This window comes from Fundulus heteroclitus, chromosome 22 (assembly GCF_011125445.2).
Source record: "Fundulus heteroclitus isolate FHET01 chromosome 22, MU-UCD_Fhet_4.1, whole genome shotgun sequence".
Lineage (NCBI taxonomy): Eukaryota > Metazoa > Chordata > Actinopteri > Cyprinodontiformes > Fundulidae > Fundulus > Fundulus heteroclitus.
The window spans coordinates 28066873-28094106 of record NC_046382.1 but is presented as its reverse complement, the minus strand read 5'-3'; the positions used below and the strand labels follow the sequence as shown (position 1 = coordinate 28094106).

General features: G+C 37.2%; 1 protein-coding gene across 3 annotated transcripts in view; it reads right to left on the bottom strand.

The window, feature by feature from the left end:
• Positions 1-27234, bottom strand: part of adam12 (ADAM metallopeptidase domain 12) — a 133708-nt gene that overhangs the window by 98303 nt on the left and 8171 nt on the right. For 2 of the 3 annotated variants that reach the window (XM_036126437.1, XM_036126436.1), the window contains exons 2-3: positions 11668-11789; positions 3987-4060 (exon numbers count right to left, since the gene is read on the bottom strand). In XM_036126437.1, coding sequence (XP_035982330.1) covers positions 3987-4060; positions 11668-11789 — 196 coding nt within the window. The remainder of the gene's footprint in view (positions 1-3986; positions 4061-11667; positions 11790-27234) is intronic. The other variant, XM_036126438.1, reaches the window with a different exon arrangement.

The following is a 27234-nucleotide window of genomic DNA, read 5'->3' as shown; positions in this document are numbered from 1 at the left end:
GACCAACACTAGCTTCGCATCATCATCAATGGTAATCCACGTACAGCTGCTCAACATTTCACATAACAATGACATCTCTAAACCAGAGGTGCTTCATTCCTTTTATATTACTGATAATATACATAGCAGGTAATTTAACGGTACTTTTATTCGGTGTCTTTACAAAACAAATAATGTGTTCAATATTAACAGAACAAAGTTCTGTCAAGAAATTATAATTATAATATTGGAGAAAAATTATAAAACCAGGTCTCTGACCAGTGTATGTATATCATTTTACTGTGTAGTTTATTTGCCAATTTTATATTGTTTACATGTTTTTTTATCCTGCAGAGTTCCAGTTTTAATTCATAACCATATTTTTTCACACAATTTTACAAATGATATTTGTCTTGAAATGTACCAAGATGATAACAAAAACAACCTTTATAAATGTGGTGACATACATTAATTATGGCTAATAGTGTATTATGCAATTAGGTTTTCACTTCCTTAAAAAAATTATATCAGCATGTGGAATTACTCAACACATACCCCCCACCCCAAAAAACAAAAAAAACAAACAAACATCAATAACATATATAAGCTCTGAACCATTTCTACTAAACCTGAGAGAGCCAAATTATTAGGCTTACTCTGTTTCAGTAAGGAGGTCCAGCTGTATATATTTTCCACTTCTCTTTCTTTTTTTCTGAAACATGCACACAAACGTCTTGGTTACCAAAACGGTGCTATTGAACTATTTAATCAAGACTAATGCAAAATGTCCCATACCCCCACTATTAATCATTTGAAACTTGAAGTCTCTGCTATTGATCAATGATTTACTTCAAAGCTGCAGCCGTTGGCACAAATCTGAACGTCTGTCCTGCTTTGTTTGTGCCATACAATATGTCAAGCTGTAAAATATTAAAAATGACATGGTCATTTCCATTGGCCTCATGAAAATATGAAAAAAAAATGTTCCTCATGTTAAGCCACTAAATTAAATTATCTAAACAGGAAAAAAGATAATACGTAGTGGCAGTGGGAGTGGTTTAATTCACTTTCAAACATCAAAACAAAACAAAAAAAAGGTCAAAACTATTTACATTATTTTCACACGGACTTCTTTTATCTAAATATTTGCAAGCGCTAAAGGGCATTTTGTCTGAATGCTGGGATCACGGTTGTTGTAGTTATACCTTTTAAAAGAGAGACTATGTCGTTGAAACACACTGGCAGCTCACTCAGTAACACTGTGGTGAAAGTTTAAGCCTGGAATCTGGCACAAAAAGCACAATTAAATTCCCTTTATACTGCATTAATAAAGCTTAAGCATATGGGTAATGAACATACATTTACATAGAGTACAAAAAACGACTCATAAGCAACCAATGAAACAAACATTACAGACCCCAAATGGATACTTCACACTGGCGTTGGAACAGGTGGGCGCTGGAGCAAACTCCATGAGCTCAGCAGATTCAAACAAGAAACAGTAAATGGTAAATGAGCTAAACTTCTAAAGTGCTTTTGGAGTCATACTGACCGCTCAGCCAGCTTTTACACCATATCCTCCTCCACTCAGCCACAATCGCAACGCTCACATGTGTCTTGCCCAAAGGCACAACGTGATGTATCTAGAATCAAACCAGCAACCTCAAAATAGAAAGTATCATTAATATACTTGCATTCAATATATTGTAGACATGGCTATTAGGGGTGTAACAAGATCTCACGATATAAGAGAGAAGGGTACAGCTGCAGCGGTAGCCACCACAAAACACGGCCCCCGCTAAATACGCCTTTCCCTATCCCTAACCCCAAAGTCAGTGGCCGTGTTGCACATATGTGGGCGTGTTGTGTAGGACGGGGGGGGGTTTGCAATATGGAACCGACATTGTATTTGCGTTTCAGACTCTTATTTTGTAGTATAGGATGTTGACACTCAAATAAACGTTTAGGAAGCCTCCACCGCCTTAAAACTGTTTATGCGACAGAATTTTAGGTACCTTGCAGAATCAAGCAACAGGAACCGAAAGGCAGCTAAGATACAAATTATTTATGAGCACTGTGAGAATACTAGCTTACTGACTATACGTTGATTTTACATTTATTCCATTAATGAATATAAAAAAATATATATAAATCCTTTTCCAGGAAACCATTAAAAAGATATGTGAACTGAATGATTCTACATTAGTTACAGATTGAGATTCTGATCCATGAACCCATTAAGCACAGTGAAAACTGCTAACTCTTAGATGCTAATCAGAGTGCACAGCTTCCCTTTGGCACTAATCGCAAGGACAATTTTACTGTTTTCAGAGAACCTGGATGACGTTTGATCACCACTAGCTCAAAATCAAAAACAATCTGACTAATCTAGGTGGAACATCATAAGTCTAGAGCGTTGAAAAGGTTGAGATTTTATTTCACTTTTTGTTTTTCATTTATTTATTGAAAACATTATATTGTTTTTTTTTGCCATTGGGACCACATTAGATTAAGTCTATCATGAGAAACACAATATATGTACTTGTCAAATATCGACTGAATTATACTATGTTAAACTCATACTCATTAAATAATATTTAAAGCAAAGTTTGTGATCTATTTCTGATTTTTTTCATTTTCCTAAAATGTTCTCTAAAATATTGTTATTAAACCTATTGTTTAGGTTTTGTTTTCAGGAAGTCATAATACCAGAAGCATTATTGTTCACTTCCAGCAATGGGTAATATGTTATAATCTCCCAAAGTAACAACATAATATAAAAAAGAGGAGATTATTTATCCTTTCATTTATATATATACTTGTGGCATTAAGCAAAAGAAAATGTTAGGAAAAAGACCCATTGTTGCCAAACGTAAAGTATTACTGGTCAAACTCTTATTCGGAACATTTGCTGTCACCCTTTTCTTTCCTCTTGCTCCCGACTCAACAGAGTTGCCCTCACCACAACAGACACGCAGAGGTCAGAGACCACCTGTTCTGTTCTGGCTCAACCGGTGAAGCGATATCAGAGGACACATCTGGACTGACAGCAAACAGGCCGGATGGGGATGGTAGAATAATCCCCGGCCGGTGACGGCTGGTGACGGATGACTCACAGCTGATACCGAAGTCACTTCAGGTGACACACAGAAGAAGGGGAGGAGGTGTTACCCCCTAATTGTTTTTTTCTTTTCTTTTTTTGTGTAGAGATATTAGGCCTTATTTGGTACAAATAAAATTGGACCGTAAGAGGGGAAGGGAAATAAGACTGAAAATGTAATTAATCTGCTCAAATGTTACACTATTTGTCAATCTTCCAAAAGTAATTTCTGTCTGTAAAAATGTAAACTGTGCATGCCAAAACTGTCTAGAGTCATCAGTGAGTTTGAGCAGTTGTGAACCAAGTTCATTAATTAAGAGTCAATGTGTGCATGCCAGAGCATCAGGGGAAAATATTATGTCTGAGCTCCCTCTGGATAAGAAACACTGACAGAATAAGAACCTGATCGGTGCATTTTGGTTTTCATTTGCTTCTCCATGCGTAGTTCTTATTTGTACATGACAAGGTTTGTGCAGAAGTGTGTGAGCTTTTTGCGAATAATTATGAACTTTACGTGATTCCTGGGTTTACCCTGTTATTTTTTTTCCCCAAAACATAGAAAGAAGAGAAGTAATGAAAGGTTCAGCAAATTCATTTTCTGAGCTTGTTTCATCCCTTTTTCTTTCATCAGCTTTCATCTCTCAGCCCTTCAGAGAGAATGGACCATGAAAAGAGTCCAATCACTATGGGACATATTATTTCTCCTTCACTGAATGTGCCAAATCAGCGCCTAAACCCACATAGTTCTTTCTCATTCTCCTCCTAAATAATCTAAACTTACCACCAGTTTAAAAGGTGAACAGACGTCTGTCATCTGGTTTTCAGCATGAATACCACACAGCAGTCATGATCAGTATGGAGTGAAAACTGAAAAATGATTAATAGGAAACACAGAAAAAAAACTCACTCATTCTTCTCCAGTAACAGGATCAGCTCTTCGCCCTCTGCAAACACCACCACCTGGAGTGACGCAGGATAAATCTGTAACGCAAAACAATACCAAGGTTGATGAGGTGGTGCCCTGACCTGGATTTGGGTGAAGCTTTAAAAAAAAAAAAAAGGCTCTGCACAAGAAAGGATATGACAGGGCACAATAGTAGAGGAGGAAAAGGAAGAAAGCTTCCACATCCTTCACTTCCCCCAAACTGTGTATGACAAATTAGATAAACTGAGCCAAACTTTTTTTTTCTGTCTTGACTGTTATACAATGACAATGGAAAAGAAAAAAAAAAAAGCTTACATTGAGAACATTTAGTCACTTCAAACATTTACCAACACAAGTATCTTCAGCTAGGTAATAACTTGTTATTACGTGCAGAAATCTGCTGGGTTATTCTTTTGATCCGAATGCTTTGTTTATGCTGCTGGGACAGAGACAGGCCAGTTCTAACCAAACATTGGAACTAAAACTGCCACCCAGTATCTTGGATTAGAGAAGAGAGGAGACTAACTTCTGCAAATCTTTCACAGTATGTCTATTCCAGCTCTGCACATCTTAGAGACTGAAACCCAATCAGACTGGGTGGTGAGTGTCTGTGCATTATAAAGTAAATAACAGATCCATCATAATAAGGATCAATATTTGAGTTAGCCACCAAAGCAAAAGAGTCTTTTCATTGTATTTCCAGCCATCGGCCTTATTCACGTCAAGGGCATGGATCATGAAGCAACAGTGGGTCAGTGCTATTTATAAGCCAGCACACATGCTAAAGGTGGAGTGTGCACACCATTGAAAATCTGTGCTCCTCAGTGCATACGCCTTATGTCCTGCTTTGATCCAGCAGGGAGACTGGCGTATGCCCTCCTTGACCATATGGCCAAGACAAACACGATTGTCTTAGCCATTGGTTGTCAAAGCCAAGATCAACATTTTTATAAAATGTATGAATACAGACAATGAATGAGCAGAATATGATTCATTTAAGGCTGTGCATTGAAGCTCATAATTACTCATATTTGGGTCTTTCACCAGCAATTCATAAAGGAAAAGACCTGTTCTTCTTGCAAAATGCTGTGAAAACACATCTACACAATGCTGCTGCTCCACACATCTTAATCTGGTTGTACCATACCCAAATGATGACCTTATAAAGAACAACAAATAACCTTTTTTTGTTTCTCACTGTCTGACATTAAATCAGAATAAACCTTTTCCTGTTTTAGGTCATTTAGCGTCACCAAACTTATTTATGTTTGCAAGATAGACATTTTCTTTCTACTTTGCTCAGATAATTAAGTATAGTTATAGTTATATTCAATAAATTACTATATGCAATCCAATAAGACTCGTTTGTCAAATTAAAAGCATCTTTTGAAAATAACAACCTTTAAGCAGATGTTAAACATACTTTTCATTAAGCCCACAACAAAAACATTTTAAGTGGTCTGCTGTGATATATTGATAAATATTGAGTTTTCATTAGATGTAAGCAGAAAATCCTCATAATTCACAAAAATAAGGGCTTAAAAACAATCCGTGTGCAATTGGGCTACATAATGTATTTCACTTGCTGAAAGTGAGTAACTGACATAAATGAACATTTCGATGATATTGTAATTTACTGAATATGTTTTTACTTGGTGGAAGTGTCTTTTAACCATGGTTTAACCAGCCAACAACACCCCGCCCACAGGCGCACACGCACACACACACACACACACACACACACACACACGCACACACACACACACTCACACAGCAAGACACCCACACAACATGATGCTAAACCACTGTTCTTCATAGGGTTGATGGTGATCTCAGGCTTACAAGTTTTCCCTTTTTCCTCGAACTGTCAAGATGGTACTTATACCCAAGCACTAAAGAACATGTCTACAATAACATGTCTAATTATATCATTTGGAAAATATAATCAGCTCTTTTTGTGGTTTTGAAGTTTTGGCCTTTCTTTAGTGGATAATGGCACCCTTTCACCAGCTTCAGTCCGCATCTTCACTACTTATTTTCCTTTTGTCCAGCGGCTGATATTCACATTTAGCACCAAGCGACTTTCGTCGCTAGGGCAGAGAACCTGTGTCATTCCTGAACAGTGTGATCGCTGCACTTTCCAATGCTGTTTAAACTTGCATATAATTGTTTTAACAGATGAACGCTGTATCTCCAGGCATCTGGAAAATTTACCCAAGGACGAATCAAACCTGTGGAGGTCCACAATACTCTTCCTCCTTGTTTTTCCATGATCACACAAACGGGAGCAGTTTGTTTGAGGTACCCCTTAAAACAGATCCAATGGCGTGCTTCCATTAAACTCAAATGTGTGTCATAAAGGAAGGGCTGCTTGGGTTTGCTTCCCCTTTCCTTTTTCTTCTATAAACTGGTTGAAGTTTATCTCAGTGTCCCAATGGAATCAATCTCAAAGCTGCAGTGATTAACTGAGGTAATTCCAATGTAATTGGGCACATTTTAGGGAAGGCACCCCAGCACATACTGAACAAAGAATAACTTCAAAGTAACCAAACTAGAGAGGTCCTAAATCCCTAACTGAAACTCACAAAGAATCACAAAAGTGATCAATGACAGATAAAAGAGAGGTATTCAAATCTTTGGTGAGTTGATGTACAAATTAGTTGTCTTTTTTTACACTGACTGAAATGATCAGATCAGTGTAGATTTCAGATGTAGCCATCTGTGTTGAGGCATTGCTGACCTCTGATTCAAAGCTTTGTCCTTTCGTAGGTCATTTGTCTTCTGCTTGCATATTTATGGGTGAACGAGAAGCGATGTGCCGTTTTCCCCCCACCCAGCAAAAGACAGCAGGTAATGTTTCTGCCATACTTCACGACTCGCCTACAACCTGCTGGCACACAAAACAGCTTTACAGTATAAATCTGTTCTCCAGAAGGGTTTATCGCTATCGCCAATAAGACCATCAACATTTGCCCTTGTGGTCAGTTTAATTTAGGAGGGTCAATTTGCTGATAGCCTGCCTTAAAATGAATGTATCCTCTTAACAGAAATGCCTTACGTCGGCAGCAGCCAATGGTACCATGCGTCTAATGTAGTGGAAAATGTGTGCATAACTGAACCCATAAAGTTTAAAGTTTAAATGCTTGCCGACGTGATGTGTTTGTGATGTTCATGTAATTAACAACACTGGCCTTCTGTTACTTTGACCGAGGAGGTTGAAAACAAGCAGCTCTCTCAGACGGGGACTTCCCTTCACAAGGAAATATCTTTACTGCTCAGGGAGTTCTGAACGCCTACACATATCCCCTCTGAAGGGAACTTTCAAAGCTGTTGTGATGGGTGGCAAATTTTCAACTTTTTTCTTTTAAAGTGGCAGGTAGCAAGAGAGGCATTTTATTGCCCAAGTCTAGAGATTTTGTGAAAGGAATATTTGACTTTATGTGCCCAGTGAACGCTGGAGATAGGCACCAGCACCCCCGCCACCCCATGAGGGATTAATCGGTTTGGAAAATGGATGGATGGATGGATATATATATATATATATATATATATATATATATATATATATATATATATATATATAGTGAGAGTTATATATGTATATATTTATATATTTTTTTGTGTGGAGTGTTGTGTATATATATATATATATATATATATATATATATATATATATATATATATATATATATATATATATGTGTGTGTGTGTTTGTATATTTGCATATTTGGAGCGTGTAACGAAAGTAATTTCCCTCTGGGATTATTAAAGTATCTCTGATTCTGATTCATCAATCGATGCTTTGTCTATACCTGCTTATCCATGCAGGGAGACATGGAGGGGCTGGTGCCTATCTCCAGTGGTCATTCGGCCTGAGGCGGGTGCACCCTGCATAGGTCGGCAGTTCATCACAGGGCTCGATACGCTTAACATAATTAAAGTACTGTGACAAGTTGGATTTAGGTTCCCAGATTTGACTTATTGTCTCTTGCATAATTCATCATATCCCTTGAATATTTCAACATTTTGTGTCATTAAAACCACAAACATCTAGGTATTGGTATTTTATTTGATAGACGAACAAAAGAAGTGCACAATTGTGAAGTTGAAGGAAAAGCATAAAACAGTTCTGGCATAAAATTTCTGGGACAACTTCACCTACTTACACTGTACATAGAAGGGACAAATTTGGGTAATCTGGGTACTCCGGGCACACTTGAAGCTCGGAGAAAGTAACTTCCTGATTTTAACGTCATGATTTGCATTTTCTATTTTTCTATTTAAAAAAAAAACTGCTGTCTCGTCCTGAAGCTGATTAAACTCACAAGCCAAAATGAAATCCTTGTGTAAAAATTTTTAAAACAGAAAAAGAATTGTGATATTTTTAACACAACCAATTCAAAACAACAAATTAATAAATTACAAATGCATATCTTGGTGTACCAATGATAACTTAAGGGGGTGGTGATCATTACCTTGTTGGACCAGAGCATATCTCGATATGATTGCTACTAAATAAAGATAATAATCAAAGATACTCATTTGCATCAACATTGACAGAAACTGACCCTTTCACATTAACCTAAATTGTCACACTTCTTCCAACCGCAGCGCTGGAATTGCAGCCTCTCTCCTCCCTGCAGCCACTTATCTCAACAATGATCTTCTGCTGGAAGTTTAAACTCAGCTAACATGTTGAGTGCAGCCAGAAAAAGATATGCAACCCTCTTTATCGACAAGACAAACACAGGAGCAATGCTCAGCGGAACTTTACCTTCAAAGGAGACGGACAAGAAAAAAAACGAAAAGCTGAATGATACCACATGCTGTGCTAACACTATATCACTGATGCTAGAGAGCAGCTTAAAAAGGACAGTAAGACTCTTTTATCTGCAACAATGAACTAGTAAACCTCCCAAACGACATAAGCTAACACTATCTGTTTATTATCTTCACAGACACGGACAGTCCAATGACTGTCGATCTGAGCTCCCATGGCCAAATATGCCTCGCAGGTGTGCAGTTCTGCACCACTGAACGCTTCGTTCTACGTTGGTACGAATCAACGTAAGAAAATGCTAATGTCAAAATGGTCTGCAAAATTATAAAAGGCATACATTTTACAGGGCTGCTGGACCAACTCCATGTTTATACTGTAAAAATATATTCTGTATGAGTCAGATCCATGTTTTTTTTAAATAAAAATAGCATAGAATAGTTTGTTATTTGTCCCTCAATAATGACATGTAGGCACATCATCAGCAAATTAACAGACAAACGGAAGAACACTTTAGCACATTAAAGATGAGGAATTATAACAAACTAAAATAATTGGATGACTGAATCAAAGGTTCACACTTCCATACAGGATATCAACACTTGTACTAAGTGTTATCTAGTTCACTGATTTGTCAAACATGGAAGTGGCTTTTAAACTATATATTTCTCTAAACGAGGGCTGAATTGTCCCCTACTTATTGATTTTGCTCAAATTAAGGAATATAAAGTTAAAGTTTGTAATATTGTAAATGATTAACCAAGTCTAACCGTGTGCCTTAATTTAATTTTACTGCAGTATCAAAAATGACACATCAAATACTAACTAGTATCAAATACTCTTATTAGTATCGGTACAGAGTTTGAAATTGTTGTATCGCAACAACCCTAACAGGCACTGTGTTTAACTTCAAACCATGTTAAAAAGTTTAGGTAAATATTATATAACAACAGGTAATTCCTAAAGGTTCCTGGAAAATGCAGCAAAAACCAAAGAAGACAAAGCTGTTATAAAAACAACAACAAAAAAAGCATTAAATTAATATTAAAGAAAATCTTGAAATAAGTACTAGGTTCCTAGAAAAATTACTTGGGAAAAGGTAACTAGAAGATGCAGCTAAGACCAAAGAAGACAAAGCTGCCAAAAAAACATTAAATAAATATTAAAGAAAAAAGTGAAATAAGTACCAGCTATCAACAATGTTGTTATTATTGTTTGTTATTAACTTAAAAATGAAGCCAAACTGGAAAACTTAAAAATCAAAATGATTAAGGAAATTAATTGAATGGCAGATTACAATTAATGTCTACAAAAACTAAACTTCTTGTATGTAAGATATTCAAAATGCCTCTCTCTTCTTTACATTAATAAAAATAATGTTGCCACTTCATTGGCTGGGTTAATGGCTACATTGTCTATACACAGAAAAATCATAACCTGGACTACCGTTAGTTTCATTAAAGTTTCTGGCTAAGGGTTTAAAGCAAAGGTATCTATACTCCATTACTCTGATACTGATAAATGAAATCCAGTGTAACCAACTGCTGCATAAATCAGTTAAATAGTAAACAGATCAAACTGTGTGTGATTTGATCTCATTAAAAAAAACTATTGCTCTCTGATGTCTTTGGAGTTTTTTTCCGAGAATATTAGTGAACTACGAAGCTACCAATAGACGGTCTAACACCTAAACTGACAGGAAGGGGAGAGACACTGCATCTCTGGAGGAGCTGTAGAGCTCAGGTGGAATATATTGTTGAGAGAACATCTATTTGTTGTGTGCTCAGTAATCCTGGTCTTTATGGACGAGTGAATGGAAATAATCCACTGCTGCACAAAAGCCATAGGAAATTCAGTTTGCAGTCTGTAATGGACACATCAAGCATGTGGCAAATAGTTATCTGGTTAAAGTTACTCTAGTCAGATAAGAACAAAATCTTATCTTTTTACCAACATGCAAAACACTATGTGTGGCAGAAAATTAGTACTGTAGCCTGAAACAACCCAACTGTAACACATAGTGGTGGCAGTATAATGCTCTGGGGAGGCTTTCCGTCAATATAAACAGAGAAGATTTTCAGAATTGATGGAAATATGGATGAAGTTAAATACACACCAATTCTAGATGAAAATTGGTCAGAGACTGCAAAGACTCGAGACTTGGGTAGGGGTTTACCTTCCAGTTGGGCAGGACCCTAAACATCTAGCCAGAGCTATATTGAAATAGTTTGGACCAAAGCATATTCATGAGTTTTCAATTAGTTAAATTTAAATTATTTTCTGTGGCAAAGCGTGAAAACTAATGATTAGAGACACTCCATACAATTGGACTATTTTGCAGAGATGAATTATTTCTTCAAATGCAAAGTTGGTATAACCGACTTGCAGCGCCACGTAACTAATCCTGCTCTACTTTGTATTGGTCTAAAACATATATATTCACAAACAAATATATTACACTTTGTAATTGTAATAAGAGAAAATGTGAAAAGTTCAACTACAAGAAATACTGTTGCAAAAGGGCTGTTCATCACTAAATTAGTGCACTTGCAAAACTAATCCTGGACTCTAATTCAGCAAAAACTTCAGAGGGTGGATTGCCTTCAAGGCAAGATCATATTCAGCACACAAATTGAGGAAAAAAAGGATTGGTGGGGGAAAAGAAAAACCACAACTGGGAACATATCAAGGACAATAAACAAAGCAAAAATGAATGGACTATTTGAAGGAACCAATGAAGTGTGCAAGCAAGCAACAGCAGAGGGAATCATCCACTGTGGTTATTTCAGACAAAAAGCCAGGCATCTGTACTTGGCTCAGCTAATTCCCAGTCAGAGCCAGCTTATTGCCAGGGAGCATGTGCTGCTAAACAGTATTGTGTTTACCCCAGGGGTGAGCTGGCTGAGAGGTCTACGCTCTTTGCCCTTCAGCATCAGAGGTACCGTGGTCTCATGGCGACGTGGTTTGGCTGCATCCTCCTGTAGCTTAGCCTTGTCTGGAGTACTTCCTGTAAACAGATGATCTAATTAACTCAATGTCAAATTTAGCAACACATTGCAAACAATTTGGAAACAAGGCCCTGGCCATCAATATGGTTCAGTGTCTCTAAAATATCCCCTGACCAATAAAGGGTTTTGTTGCACTCACGCAATGAGGCCAACAAAGATGAGGACGCTTCAGACACATTTCATAGCACGATTAAAAATTACAAACACTGCTGCTGGGAAAACACTGATGCTGGGAAAGAGTAAAGGCTCACTCTTGTCCCTGGGAGTAGATGTGCTGTGCCCCAAAGGACCTGTGCCACAGACACAGCATAAATAATAGATGTTCCTGCCCAGTTCATAAGTAACTCAGCCACAGTTATGTTTCTAAACATTGTTAAAAAAACAGAGCAAGCAGAGTGAAAATGCCGGTCCAACACCTTATATTTATTTTATTTTTGTCACTTTCACTTTCTATAGTAGGTTACAATAGACTGCAGCACTGCATAGCAGGCATCTAGTACTGGTTATCCTTCAGCTACTATGCCGCTCAATAAAATAAGCAAAGTTAGAAGCCAATTGTAATCAGCACATAAAAGACCAATCACTTGGCAGAGTAATCTTAGGGCACATATACATAGTATAAAACAGGATAAAGCATGGCAAACTTAGTTGGACCTTAGGGCAGGATGTGGGAAATGTATTAAGAATTCCCAATCCTCCCTCGGCTTTCCTCTCCCACTGACTGCTGGCGACGCCCCTAATGCTCCCTTGGCTTTACTAAGCATGTCTGCATTATAGCGAGCTTAGCAGGCTTCTGCTGAAGCCCAATGAATGATACAAGCTCATGGAGCAGCAGAGCAGACGGGGTACAGAGGAAAAGTGGAGCTCAGTGGGAGTCAGAAGATTTTATTCTCCTGCTATGACAAACGTAAAAAAGAAAAAAAAAAACTGAAAGATGAGAGGAAAATGTGTATATATTAATTTAATGTGGACCCTTTTTTTAAATTCCAGGAGAAATACAGATGTAGCATCTGAGAATTGACAGGCACATGAATTCTGCAACTAACAATTATTTTTTCCCAATGATTTATCAACTGGTCTTAATAAAACATTTTTTTATGAATATTTTATAATATTAAATATTGAATAAAATTATTTTTTAAGAAATATGTGCCCAATAAAAGATTAACTGTATTACTAAAGTGCCACCTCCACCATAACAAAATTAATAAAATGACAACGTATATATTAATATATTTACACAAAGAAAAGCTGTTGTCAAATATGATGAATTTGAAAAGAAGAAATCTGTTTCTGTTACATTTATATCAGATGTAAAATGATTGCATTCATTACCTGCTTGTGTTATTTATGAGTTTATCTATTTTAAAGTTGACTCATTTATAATTGTCCTCATTAACTACACAATTAGATGTGATTTATATGTGATTAAAACAGCATGATATCAAATTGATTTAATCAGAGGCACAAACCTTGGACAATAACATCATGCAGTCACAGCAGAAACAGTTATTCAGGGGTAAAACTTAAATTACTGATAATGCGTTTAACCTCATAGATGTCACCGCACTAGCAGGTCCTGTGTGTATATCTTCAGATGCTCATTAAACATAAGTGTTGTTTTACTATTATTGTTTTACTAAAACCTTACAGAGTGTCCGAACCATCTTTATACTGTCACCAATTTGAAGCATTTAATTCAGTTCAGTTCAGCTTATTTATATAGCGGCAATTCACAACATATGTCAAGTAAAGGCCTTAGGAAACATGGAAAGACTTTTACAGCGAAGCTCAATTCACTGTTGCACTATCCTCTATATGTGCTTTAAAGGTGCCGCTCAGACTGAGCGCACTCATATGGCCAGCGGTCATTGGGCGAGAGGCAGGGGACACCCATGACGGGTCACCAGTCCATCACAGGGCAACACAGAGACACACACACACCCTCAGGCAATTTAGGGAGACCAATTAACCTAACAGTCATCTTTTTGGACAATGGGAAGACGCCGGAGTTCCCAGAGAGAAGAAACATATCCACATGGAGAACATGCAAACTCCATGCAGATAGACCGCAGACTGGGATTCAAACCCAGGACCTTCTGGCTGCAAGGCAACAGTACTGTGTAACCCTAAAATTAAAAGTGTAGATTAAAAATACCAATACTGATGGATTAATTATATTTAACATGCGGTAATTTATTTTGTCGGGTACTTTGTTCAAATTGCCTTATTTGTTTTAATTGTCTGTAACGTTTTAATAGACTTTTTTTAACAGTTTTACCTATTTTGCCACATTACACTGAAATAATGTTCATCTGAACAATTAGGAACATAAAAAGTTTTTTACTTTACTAAAATATAAATGTTCCTCTTTGTATGAACTAGGACTATTAAGAGGAAAACTAATTACGCATTTAAAGGCTAATGTTCATATAATTTTAAAATTTTTAAATTTGCATGTCTTAAACGAGATGATATTCACCTCACATCAGACTTGAAAGCCAAAAGCAAATATATGATAAATCAGGTCTAAATGGGTGAAAGCAGTTTGCTCATTGAAAGCACGAGGCTTCCAGTTCTTTGATGACAAACTTCAGTGCTGTCGCCCATGTCATCGCAACTGCATTTGTTACGACATCAAACAGCACGGCGACGGCTAGCCACTACTCTTCGCTTCTTTTCTTCTTCTCTTTTTACAGACTCTTTTCCACAGCGCATAATAAGCTAACAAGGACATAAAAGGGACCTCCTGCATTTTAATGGCAGAACAGAACATGTGCTGACGGTGGTTTGTTAGTTTTACTGGTGCATGAAAAACACATTAGACAGATGGAGCAGCATCACTAAGACTAAAGGCCATGGTTAGAGCTTTGTAATAAAAGAGTTACAAAAAGAAAAATCAAACCATCATTACCCCACTGGTTAGAAGGCTCCTATTGTATTAAGTGTTGAGTATTTTTAGTTTCATTTTAAAATAATCCTTATTGCACTCTCTTCTCATCTACATAATTGCATTAAGAAATCATTAAATACAAAATTGCGAGGAAAAAACTGATTAAAGTGTTTAAGTGATCATTGCATGTGAATATATAGATATGTACTTTAATAAGGAATAAATTGTGATGGCACAGGGTTTGTTTCAATCTCATCTTTTGCAATGAGATGAAATCTGCTGAGCAGGCAAGATGTTTTTTAGAGCTGTCGCACCTTACCATTCATTTAAATCTCTCATGATATTTCATGAGTTCATTGTACTTAAATGATACCAGCGTAATACACAGAAACCATTCAGAGCTGACCTTTCAACCACATTTAACTACTGTCACAAGGGCCTGCTCTGTTCACTATTATGACTTCCTATTCCATGCATATTGCATCCTGGAATGTTAAAACACATTAATGTTTTTTGAGACACTGCTATGATGTTATGATCAAAAGCTATTTTTCAGATGCCCATGAATATATGCTAAGGTCTCCTTCAAACATGAATGATTTTGTTATTATAATTTAGAAATTCAGAAAGCTTCCATAATTAAATCATATTTTGGCCTTACTTTAAATAAATTACTTTAAAGTATAACCCTGTTTTTCTTTTCCATAATACAATAATTAAATCTTGCAAACTTTGAACGTGAGACAATGATTCAGCCAAGGAGATATAATTGTTACCTCAATGCTTTTTTTTCTCTTTTGCTTTCTTGGTCACAATTAAAATTTTAAGACCATCCGAATCAAAATCTGAAGTTACAAATTGCTTTTAAAATGATTTAGTTTCCAAAGTGACCTGGTCTTGCAAAAAAACAGAACAAAAAAAAAAAAAACTGCTTCCATCAGCAACAACTTCCATCGAGTGTTTGGAATATTTTTTTTTTACATTCATTCTTACAGGGGAGTTTTACCCACCCTTCTTTCTATTATTGTTTAAACTGAGCCACAGGGTTGCAAAGGTTTTGAGTATGAGCAACTTGTTTAAAGGAGCAATAAGCAATATTTCACCACTAGGTGAAGTTTGAGCACTGTCTGTAGACCAAAACATGATGTGTGACAAGCCGCGCCTCTCTACATTAATTCCAGCCGCCACCCGGCCCTTCCTTTCCCTTCTCACGCGTCGTTCCTATGCGCACATTTGTAAGGGATAAAACCACAACAAAACAGCATCACCTTTCGGAGGAACACTTCTAGCGAAGTGAAGTAAGTAACTCATAACTTTATAATGCTGTTAGCAGCTGTTCATATGCACGTACATGCACGTGTAGCCGGGCCTGTTATGTAAACATCACATTCCAATTTTATAGTTCTTTCTATCTAAAATAATGACACTTTGCTTATTGTTCCTGTGAGGTTTTGTCACATGATTTAAATCAGATAGTCACAGTCAACACCCCTCAACAATTGTCTTCTTTGACGTGGTCTTGTGCTTTGGATCATTATCCTGCTTCACAACCTAAGTATGTTTGGGCTTAAGGTCAGGGATTGATGGCAGCTAATTATCTTTCAGGATATTTTTTGGTAGAAATACAGGTCCGATCATGGTTTCATGGGGTGCGACAAGTCGTCCATGTCCCTATGTAGCAGAATGTGCCACTACCACCACCATGTTTGTCTGTGCAATGTTCTTTTGCTTACATCCAGTGGAACATTTAAGCCTATGGTATTCTTCCAAAACATTCTCCTTTCGTCATGTCAGTCTACAAAATTGTTTTCCAAAACTCCTGGTGATCATAGAGAGGGTTTTTTGAAATTAAGAAAAGCCTTTTTCTCTACTTTTTGAGATCTTGAAAGCCTACTTCATTTTGTCAGGCCGAGCCTATTCCCGTGATTTTTAGGTGTAACAAAAAGAAGAAAGACAAAACCCTTAAGAGGACTACTACTTAAACTTTTTACAATACTGCAATTTTAAATCAATAATGATAATAATTTACATTCTATTATTTATCTCCTTCTAGTTTAAACAACATGGCAAAAAAAACAAGTTATTCCAGCAAACCTCTAACTGGCTAATTCGTTGTGGTGCTGTTTCCTCTCATGGAAACTATGACTGCCTGTGAGAGAAGCTTAAACAGGAAAATCAAAGCCCAATTCAATTAAATAAATTTTTTATTTATATAGCGCCAATTCACAACACCTCATGTCAAGCCACTTTACACAGTCAAATTTAATCAACTCAGACAGATTTGTCGACAAATTGATCAACCTTTTAACGTCAGTTGCAATAAATATTTTTCGCAAGATCATATGGTGCCGCATTCCTTAAACTTACCAGCAAGTGTCCTTTTATCTTTTTAATAATGTGGTTGTGAATCCAAGATGAAGAGCCAACAAAATATTCCAAAAACCATCACAGCCTACATAAAGCTGCTCTAGAGGTCTGTCCAGAGCAGAAAAACGGACTCGTCGTCAGTTGAGAGAGACAGAAATGTGAGGGAAGAAAGGCAAGATGGTCCCAAGAAAAATAAACAGCCTGTTCAATTCAGCTTATTTACATAGCGCCAGTTCACAACACATGCCGTCTCAAGGCACTTTACAAAGTCAATTGAATCATACAGACAGATTGGTTAAAAAGTTTTCTATCTGACCAAACCCAGCAGATTGCATCGAGTCATTGACTGACCTAAAGTAAGCCACTTTTATCTATTCTGTATCCGGATTTTTCATGCTGGAAACAGATGTGCCAAGAACCATACTATGTAATTTTATCTGTTCTTTTGACAAAGTTTTCAACAACAATATCTTGTTAGTTACTTAAAATGATGTCATAAAACCAGTTATTTAAACACAAGAGAGACCACTAAACCTCTGGTAAGAAAAACAAAAAACCTTTTATCTTTATTGTCATTTAAATACAATTTGTCTGAGTTTAACACATCCCTTAGGGAGCAGAGAGCTGCCACTGTCCAGGGTCCGGGGAGCATTCTGCGGCCAAGAGTCTTGCTCAGGGACCCAGAATGGTAGTCTAAGGGAGTCAAACCAGGAATCTTAAAGTATCTCCACGACGCAACCACCCTGCTCTCTAACTAGTAGGCGAACACTTCCATAAATACTTTACAGCAGCTCATCAATGCTATAACAATACAGAGAAAAGACGGAAAGCTGAGGTGCAAGGTAGGCAGATAAATCTGAGATATTTAAAACAACCTCTAAAGCGGGTTACTTTGTAAAACGACAGGTAATATAAGAACACATTTTTGAAAAGGGTAGAAATTGTTACTCTTAATATCCAGTGTCTAGTATATAATGGTGCAAAGAAAGTTTCAGTGTCTTTTTCCATGTGCTTCTAGAGAAGCAAGAAGCTATTTATAAAACTAAGGCTTCACACTGCAGGTCTCGATGCTCAGTTCTGAATTTTTGCTGAAATCCAATTTTTTTTTCTTTGGGTGGTCGTTCCTGCAAAAAAAATATCTGATACGTTTTCAATTTAGGACCACATATGGAAGGAAGTGGCACAAGTCAGATTTTTGGGGTGTGAAAAGGCCAGAATTGGGTTTTTCCCACTGTCATGAAAAAAATTAATATGTGTCACAAAAAACAATCTGCATTGGTTTTTGTAATCCAATGCAGATTGGATTTGGGCTGCATTGGCCTCCAGTGTTAATGTGGCCTCAGATGTAACTATAGCTAGATTCAAGTGCACTATAACAGTGGTATAGGCAAAACTCACTGGATAATCACTTCTTAAGTTAATCTTACAGTGGAAATAGGTACTACTCTCTTCATGTGAAAAAATGCTCGAGCCTATGTTCTAGAAAAATAAAATAAAAATAAAACTGTATTTGAGAGCAGATTCTTATCCAGTTAACGCCCTTTTCTTTGCACCCTGCACCACTTGCTAGGGAAGGTAAATGTCCTTTTATGGTCTTAGATAACCCCTTGTCTAATTTTGGTGTTTACAATGCTGTTTGATGTTCTATTTGTGTGATTTTTTTGTTTGAAAGGGTGAGGGTCATGATAAAAAAGATCTATAACGTGTTTAATGATAATTATTCTGCCTGTTTGTGAAGGTCTGTTTCACACATCTGTAACAGTGGCCCAAAAAGAATAACTGACCTTTCAAACCACAAATAAATCCAACATCCATTATCACAATGTAGTTGGCTTTATCTTTGTTAATTAAAACCAGAACTAGGTAAACACCATCTGGTTTCTGGGGATAAAAGCAGTTGCCAAGCCAACCATAATTATATCTGATGTATTCTGGACACGAGGGAGAATCCGCCACGGGTCATACATTTAAAGAACCCAGCTCAGCAGCCAATCAGATCTTGTCCCTCCCATTTTTCAAATACATACACTCACCAAACAGATTTTTACAACAAATCTATTTTCTTGTGAGACTATTTCTACCATTTCGATAACACATTACGTGGACAAATTGTAGCAATCTGCTGTGAACTCAAAAACCTGCTTCAAGGGGAACTCACCCCCAAATCAATTCTGGTTATTAGGAAAGACATTTTAACATTTAATCAGTAATTTGAACTATCCTGAAATTAAAATGAGATATTTCTAACTTAATTTTGACTGTAACGTAATGTCACTGTGACTAGTATGAATTTTGATTTAAGACATAGCTAATGTCATTCTGACTAGTCAAAACCAAATTACAGATGTCTATGATGACAAACGACACATGAATGGCAAAACAGTTTGAATCTTACTAGACAAAACTGAATGACAGATATCTGTAATTAGAGTTTTGTCTAGTCAAAATCTGATTACATATATTTTGAATAAGAGTTGTGACTAAGCAAAATTATGTAGCAGATATCAGTAATTACTATCTAGTCTATCGATTAAATGTTAATCATATTGCGATAGCGCTGTCTCACAGGCAGACAGCTGCTGGCTCGTCCTGAAACCTGCCTCCGCTGCCTCGACGTTGTTCAGTCAGCGTCTTGAGCCAGCGGCTCAAACTGATAAGGCTCTGGCCCGCTGGGCTCCACAAAGCCTTCCTCAACCTCCGGCGACGAGAGGGGGTGAAAATCCTCCACCTCAAATGACTGAACTGTGGTTTAACTACCAGCGTAGCTCTGCTCACTCTCCTACCCTGAACACAGCCGTCCCCTCCCATTCCACCCAATTTGATGGAATTTTTCAAATTTGTCTGGGGGCGGGAATATGCTTTTATGTGGGTGTGAGTTATACTTTAAGCAGCAAACGTATTAAAAAAATCTATGCATTCTTAGTACTTTTCCTTCTGAGTCAAAGATTGTTTCTGATTAATTTATTAATTTGTATTTATTTTTTCCCCTCAGTAATCTAGCTTGTTTAAATTGATTTATCTTTCATTTTAGGTATAAAGGCAATTCATGAAACAATATGCTGAACAATGCATTTCCGTAACATTATCTGTATTCTGTTTGGTCTAAAGTAGAGACACAATATGTACTACTTCTACTATTTCTACACAACAGTTTAGGCATGCAATCACTGATGTTATTACTGAGATTATCTGAGGGGATTAGCATGAAAATTAGCACAAGTTCATAGGCATGTGGATGACAGAATTGTGTTATCTATAGGCATGATTTTATTTCATTTTATTATTTTTTCAAATTGTTCCTATTTTTCTTTCTTTTTATCCAGGCAAGATTTTAAAGAAGAAAATAAGGAAGTTCTTCACAGCGGTGCTTCAGAAACATTTCTCGACCTGGTTATTGTAAGGCAACATCTGCATGCAGGGTATTTATAAAGCACCTTTTGTTTATTTTCTATCATGCTGGGAAATATCAGGATAATTATTGACAGAAATCAGGCAAGGTAAAAAAAAGTTATATTAAAACAACAGCAGTTGAGTATTTACATTTACTCTAATAATTGAACAAGAAAATCACCTAAAAGAATAGAATAAATGTTAACAAGTGAATGTTTGAGGTGGCGCTCTGTAGCAACCACCATTTTAAAAGTGGATGAAACAATTAATCGCTTACTGTTTACTGCTAATTAGTAGTGTTCCAAAGCTAGAAACACCCAAATAGTACAATTATTTCTTCTCTATGGCACAGATGACCAACAAGAAATACAGTCATATTTAATAAATTTCAATATTATTGAAAAGTTTTAATACAGAGATGTTGACTATGAAATGTATGCTTTAATACCGGCTAAAAGTTGTTATTTTCAAATGTACTTTTAATCTGACGAATGAGCATCATCAGAAATCATATTTTTATTTATTGAATATGACCATAAGCATGTCACAAAAAATGGGAAAATAAAAGGAAAGGGGACTCAAGTTGTGCTAATGGGAAAAGATGATCAGTTTACACCTGACGCTCATGGCTCTAGTCCCTCATGGAGGAAATCTGAGGAGTAAAGGGTCCTTAATGTTTTATAGAGCTCCATCTACACCTTAGTCAAGGTTTTTCACTCATGGTGTAAGAAATGCACATCAGCTAAATATGGCGCTGAATTGCATCTAAATTGTGTCCTCAGACATAAAAGCCACTTTTAAAAAGAGAATGTCAAATGAGGTCACTTTGAAATGCGGCACAGCTCTGAACGGAGCTGTTCCTCAAAAGCAAAATCAACATACATAAATCAACCGAGATGAACTAGAGGGGAACTTTTGTGGGCTTACATAACTGGGATGTCAGAGTTGGTCATAACAATGCTAATGGACAATTGTAAAACTATTTTACAGGTGATTAAAGTTAGTTATATTACACTTTTGCCCTATTTATTCCTTTATTTTTTTTATTTCATTAGCACATCAAAATTAACGTTTTTCAATTTATGATGTCAAATATATCTAAGGAACTGGAAAGTAGCCCATGTCCAGCTTTGGATCAGCTTCTCCCACATAATGTTTCTGGCCTAATATAAGACAGGCCTTACTTCAAACAAGGGATGAGGTGTTGCTCTCTGAAGTTCTCTATACTCTGCAGCTTTTGAATTAATGTGTGACTTCAAAGAAAAAAAAAACAGGCTTTCAACTGGCAATAAGTCATCAGCTGAACATATGAACAAGCTTCTCTTCTACTCGGTGTCAAGAAGTGCAAATGTATTTTTTATCTTGACCGAGATAACAAAAGACCTGCTTTAACAATCCTTTCTTATTTAGTCCCAGCCTGTCAAATACTGCTGTGCTGTTAATACCCTGTGGCATCTCAGACATAAACAACACCTCCTGGCTTCAACGCTATGACAAAACAGCCATCACAATATTATTTGGCTAGAGCAAAAGGCAAGGCGCTCTATCGCACTTGGAGGTAAAGGGATGTTTTGGGAAGCATAAAAACACCAGATTTTCTGACCATAGTCTTAATTTATTCGTTTCAGTTTTGCCTGCTATCAGTATAAGTTAACGTAATTAAATTGCTTGGTTAGGCTTATCAAGTACTTGTGAGCATTTTTTTGTGTTAAAGGATCTTGTGGCAATAGTGGTATTTATTGACAGTCATATGACAAGAAGGATGGAAAAAGAGGCGGGAAGAAATGCAACAAAAGTCTCAAGGTTGGGAATCAAACTCTTGGTGATGTGTTAAAGGTCGATAGCCTCTGCTCTAGCGCTACATCACACATCGCCTAAAAAGTATGCAATTCTATGAAAATCTACTTACTGAATCAAAACCTACTATATGGTGCCTTATGTGAATGCTACAAAATCCTATTAATTTAATGTGTTTTTTATGTGGCATGCTGGCTAATATTTAACTTGAGATGTATGGAAAGTCTTAAAGTAGCTTACCTTTAAGCACCTATCACAATGTTTCTTATCTAACCACATCTATTGGTGCCTCTAAAAGCACGTCTTATGTCTACACATAAAAAGATTAAGCATATTTTGTGAAGCATCAGTTCGTATTATGTATGTCTATGAATTATTTGGAGGGGGTGTCAGTTTGTATAGATTATTCAAATCTGTATCTTTTTTTTTTAGTATTGATTATATCAAGAGATCAACTATTTGACAACCCTACTATACAGAATTTTAGGTATCAGTTACTGATGTATATAAAGAGGTATTTAAGGGTTAGGGTGCGTTAGGGTTGAGGGGGGTGGGTTGGTAAAGCCTGGCAGTGCACCAGGCTTATAATACAGTATGGGAAACCCTGCATAGAGATGAAGGGTGTAATATTCTGTGTCTTAAGTGTTTAGAGAAAGGGATACGTTACTTTTGCTGTGACGTCACCATCTCGTTTTTGTTTTTTTCCCCTATAGGAGATGCTCATCTGAACATCTGGTGATGAAAGTCCATATGCAGAGCCCTCAACTGGTTTAACAATTATTAGTTGAAGTAATCAGAAAATAGGTTTGGCTGCCATTAGCTGGAGCAAATTTGAAAGGTAGAGATTGGTGTATCTTCTTGAGTGTAGACCTGTTTGCATGGCATATTATGAAATTAAGTAACGTTAAGCATGTGAGAAAAGAATTTCTGTGACATTTGAACCGTAGAACTAACTCGACGTCAAAGCAGTTTCAACATGTCCACAATCGAAGAAAGCTGATGCTGCAGCATCTTTTACACAAGGCAGCATGTCTGCCCATGCTGTTACAAGGAAGTGCAAATATGCAATAGTCTGAAACTGAATTTTTTGGAGGAAGCAATAGTACTTAGAAAGAACCCACACTTGGCAACTTCATGCTGAAAGACTGAAATTAAAAATACAGGACGTCCTTGCAGCAAGGCAACAGTGTCAACAACTGTGCCACCGTTACTAAGATACACTCATTTAATCAACTTAAGCAGTTGCTATTGCAAAATTGAACACTTAAATACTACACAAGGGAATTTGATCATTTTAGCGAACCGGCAAGTGTACAATAAGCCTTAAATTGAGAGAACTTCCTTCCACTTACAGATGCATCTAAAATGTAAGGTAACGTTTGTGGCTCAGTCGGAATAAAGAATATTTTCAGTGTATTTTACACTCGTACAAACATACACATCTCAATTCAGCATATTGGTTTAAAAAAAGTAACTCCGCACACGACGTGTTTGATTTACAGCTCATAATAAGACTTTTCTAGATGTCATGTCACATTGCCCACAGAAAAAAATTATACAAAGTTTACAGAGAGAAACTTCTTCTTCTAGCTTCCGCTCTGTCACATGGGTATATTCCTTCTCCATGCTTTCCCTGTATTTTACCTCTCTGGTAACTCCCCATTCAACATCCTTGGTACACGTCTAAAACATTTTAACCATGCCTCTTTAACTTTGTCTCCGAACCTCAGCTGTCCCTCAGATGTATGTCATTTCTGTGTAAATTTTTATCATTCACAATAAACATTTTATTTGTTTAGCTCTGCTAGATATATATATATTTCTTTATTTTAATGACAGTAAGCCCAATCCTGTTTGAAAAACTCAACTGCACAAGAAAAACTGCCTCTGCTATTGAAACAGATGAAATCTACTTTGATAAAAGAAATGTCCCCATGGCTAAAATCTCCTTACTCTAACTGCCTTAGATTAACAAGAACAGAATATTTGGTAAAAAACAATAATTTCTAACAGCAAAGAGAATCAGTGCTCTTCATCCTTTTTAAACGTATGCATGAGTGCCCCTTTATTGCATAATTTCAGCAGACCATCCTTCCACCAGTTCCCACATCACTCAATTTCCCAATGATGACACAGAAGAGCAATTAGCACTGAAGTTAAGAAAGAGCTAATCCTGCATGAGGGTTCTCCCAGATCCAACCCAAACAGAACACCCCACTCCTCCACTGGCCTGACAGAGCAATCATTGGCTCATACTGAAAGCACTGTTAAAATAAGGCATCTCAGGATGGCTGGCTTGTGGAGGTTTTGCTTGTGTGTCCCTTTCCCATCCTGTGGGAGCAACAGAGGAAAAGCAAATTCCCGCCGCGTCTCGTGCAGATTTGGGTATTATGTTGCCGAGCCGGGCGGGGATTTGAGATTGAAGGATTTGGGGATTAACAGCAACTTATCACACATGCCACCTAAAGGAAATTTGCGAAAAAGATGAGATTCAGTGAAGTTGATTTGAGCCATGCTGACAGCACGGTTTTATAGATCAGCTGCTCAATCTGTCACTTCACTTCACCCAACCATTTTAGTCAGAATTTTACTGCAATGAATCCTGTCATTTAAGTCTTAGGGAGTATTTCTCCAGCGTCATCTACCATATTAACTGGACTTGCTATCAAGTTTTCGGTTTAAATTAGTTTATTTCATCTGGGGCCTTTTCATTGGACATTTTTTGACCATAGTCCCTTATTCCTGTTTAGTTCAATTGTTAACAGACAAATCTTTTTCAGTCTTAAAAATCGTTTATGTTTCTGATTGCACATTAACTTTATTTATTTATTTTTTTCACTCCACCTTGGAGCCAGGGATTTTGTTTTACTTTTAAGCTCCCATGTCCCACTGGCAGTTTAATTAAAACTTCTTATTTCCCTAATACCTTCTGCATACAAGTGATCCCAACCTGGATGCTCCCCATTGTAAAACAGTAATTTCTTTAAATAAATACAACTTTGTTTTAAACCACATCTAAAAGACACTCCGGATTGACCAAAGTGCTCTGTGGTAACTCTAAAGGCAACAACAAAAAACAAAAAGCAAGTTAAATCATGCATGATCAATCAGATAATCATTACAGGTGATAATAATTACCACAATAAAAAATAAAACTATCATAATATTAGAGAGGTTTACAGAAATTAGCTGGTGACTGTAACTGCTGTGAAAAACACTTAAATTGAGCTAGTTTCCTTGAGGTGTTTAAAAGGTTTAGTCAATGGAGGCACAAAGACCTGAGAGGCAATTTAAAAAATACAGAAACAATGTTTTAACCAGTTAGACACCTGTCTGCTGTTGATTTAGGTTGAGAGAGATTCAGATTTATAGTGGATGCAAGGGAGATCTCTGAGTTAAGGTGAGGATTTACATTTTCAATGGGGAATACATACAGGCTGTTGTTTACAGTGACTAATGCTAACAGTGCTAATGACCCATACCATAAACGTGAAACAATGTTTCACACCCATCTTTATGTGTCATTTCTGTAACCATGCTGTCTCTCTCTTAAAAAACTAAAACAGAATGTACTGCTTTCTCTCACATAGTGTGACATCAACTCTACTCCTGATAAAAATAAACAATAAAAGGAGGACAAGAAAACCTTTTTTGTTTTTGTTTCTCTGTATATTTTGGCTCCTACAGAAAAATTAGGTAAAATCAGTCTATATGGATAGGTCAATGCTTTCAAAAAAACAAAGATTGGAAATCAGCCACAAACGTCTGATTGGTGTTTTTCTACCCAATGCGTAACAAAGTTTTACAGAAAAACACTTCTTGAAAAACCCTGTGTTGCTGTAAGTTTCCACACGTCCTTAGATCAAGAGCAAGGGGATCCTTATACCAAGGGAATGAAAAAAATTGCATATTCGTCCTGGCATATTGATTGGATGAGAAATGACTTTATGACACAATTGAACAAAGCTGCCCAAGCTGCAGGGAATTATTGTTATAACTCTGTTATGTGACTTGGGTGAGGGAAATAACATCTGTCATTGTTCAACATAATAAACCTGAGTTTTTCCCACGCCCTGCCTAAATCAGCCTGCCAACATCTGCCACTGGGCTATATTGGTATTCAATTTATTATTGAAGGTGCATAAATTCATAGCTGGAAATTGGCTAAATTATTTTGAATGTGTTCCCTTATTTTATTACATCCAGTGGCTCCCAAACATTTCAGCTTTTAAATTCCAAAATGCTGTCGAAAGACAACCTGTGACCTTGAATTTTGGTCAACTATATAAATATTACAAAGTCAAAAAACAAGGCTATAGTGGAACGATAAAACACATAAGCTGCCATATTTTTTTTTTATTTGGATTTGAGGTTTGTTCATTTCTTGTGCGATATATAGAGCAAAACAATGCTTTTTACAATAATCATTTTTTTTTCAGGCGGATTGGTGCAGCGTCTGCTGTGAAGCGGGCGCTGTACCGATCCGTTGTGGTGAAGAGAGAGCTGAGCCAAAAGGCGAAGCTCTCGATTTACCGGTCGATCTACGTTCCTACCCTCATCTATGGTCACGAGCTTTGGGTCGTGACCGAAAGAACGAGATCCCGGATACAAGCGGCTGAAATGAGTTTTCTCCGTAGTGTGTCTGGGCTCTCCCTTAGAGATAGGGTGAGGAGCTCAGTCATCCGGGGAGGACTCAGAGTAGAGCCGCTGCTCCTCCACGTCGAGAGGAGCCAGTTGAGGTGGCTCGGGCATCTGGTCAGGATGCCTCCTGGACGCCTCCCTGGTGAGGTGTTCCGGGCACGTCCCACCGGGAGGAGGCCCAGAGGAAGACCCAGGACACGCTGGAGGGACTATGTCTCTCGGCTGGCCTGGGAACGCCTTGGGGTTCCTCCTGAGGAGCTGGCCCAAGTGGCTGGGGAGAGGGACGTCTGGGCCTCCCTACTGAAGCTGCTACCCCCACGACCCGACCACGGATAAACGGAAGAAGACGGACGGAC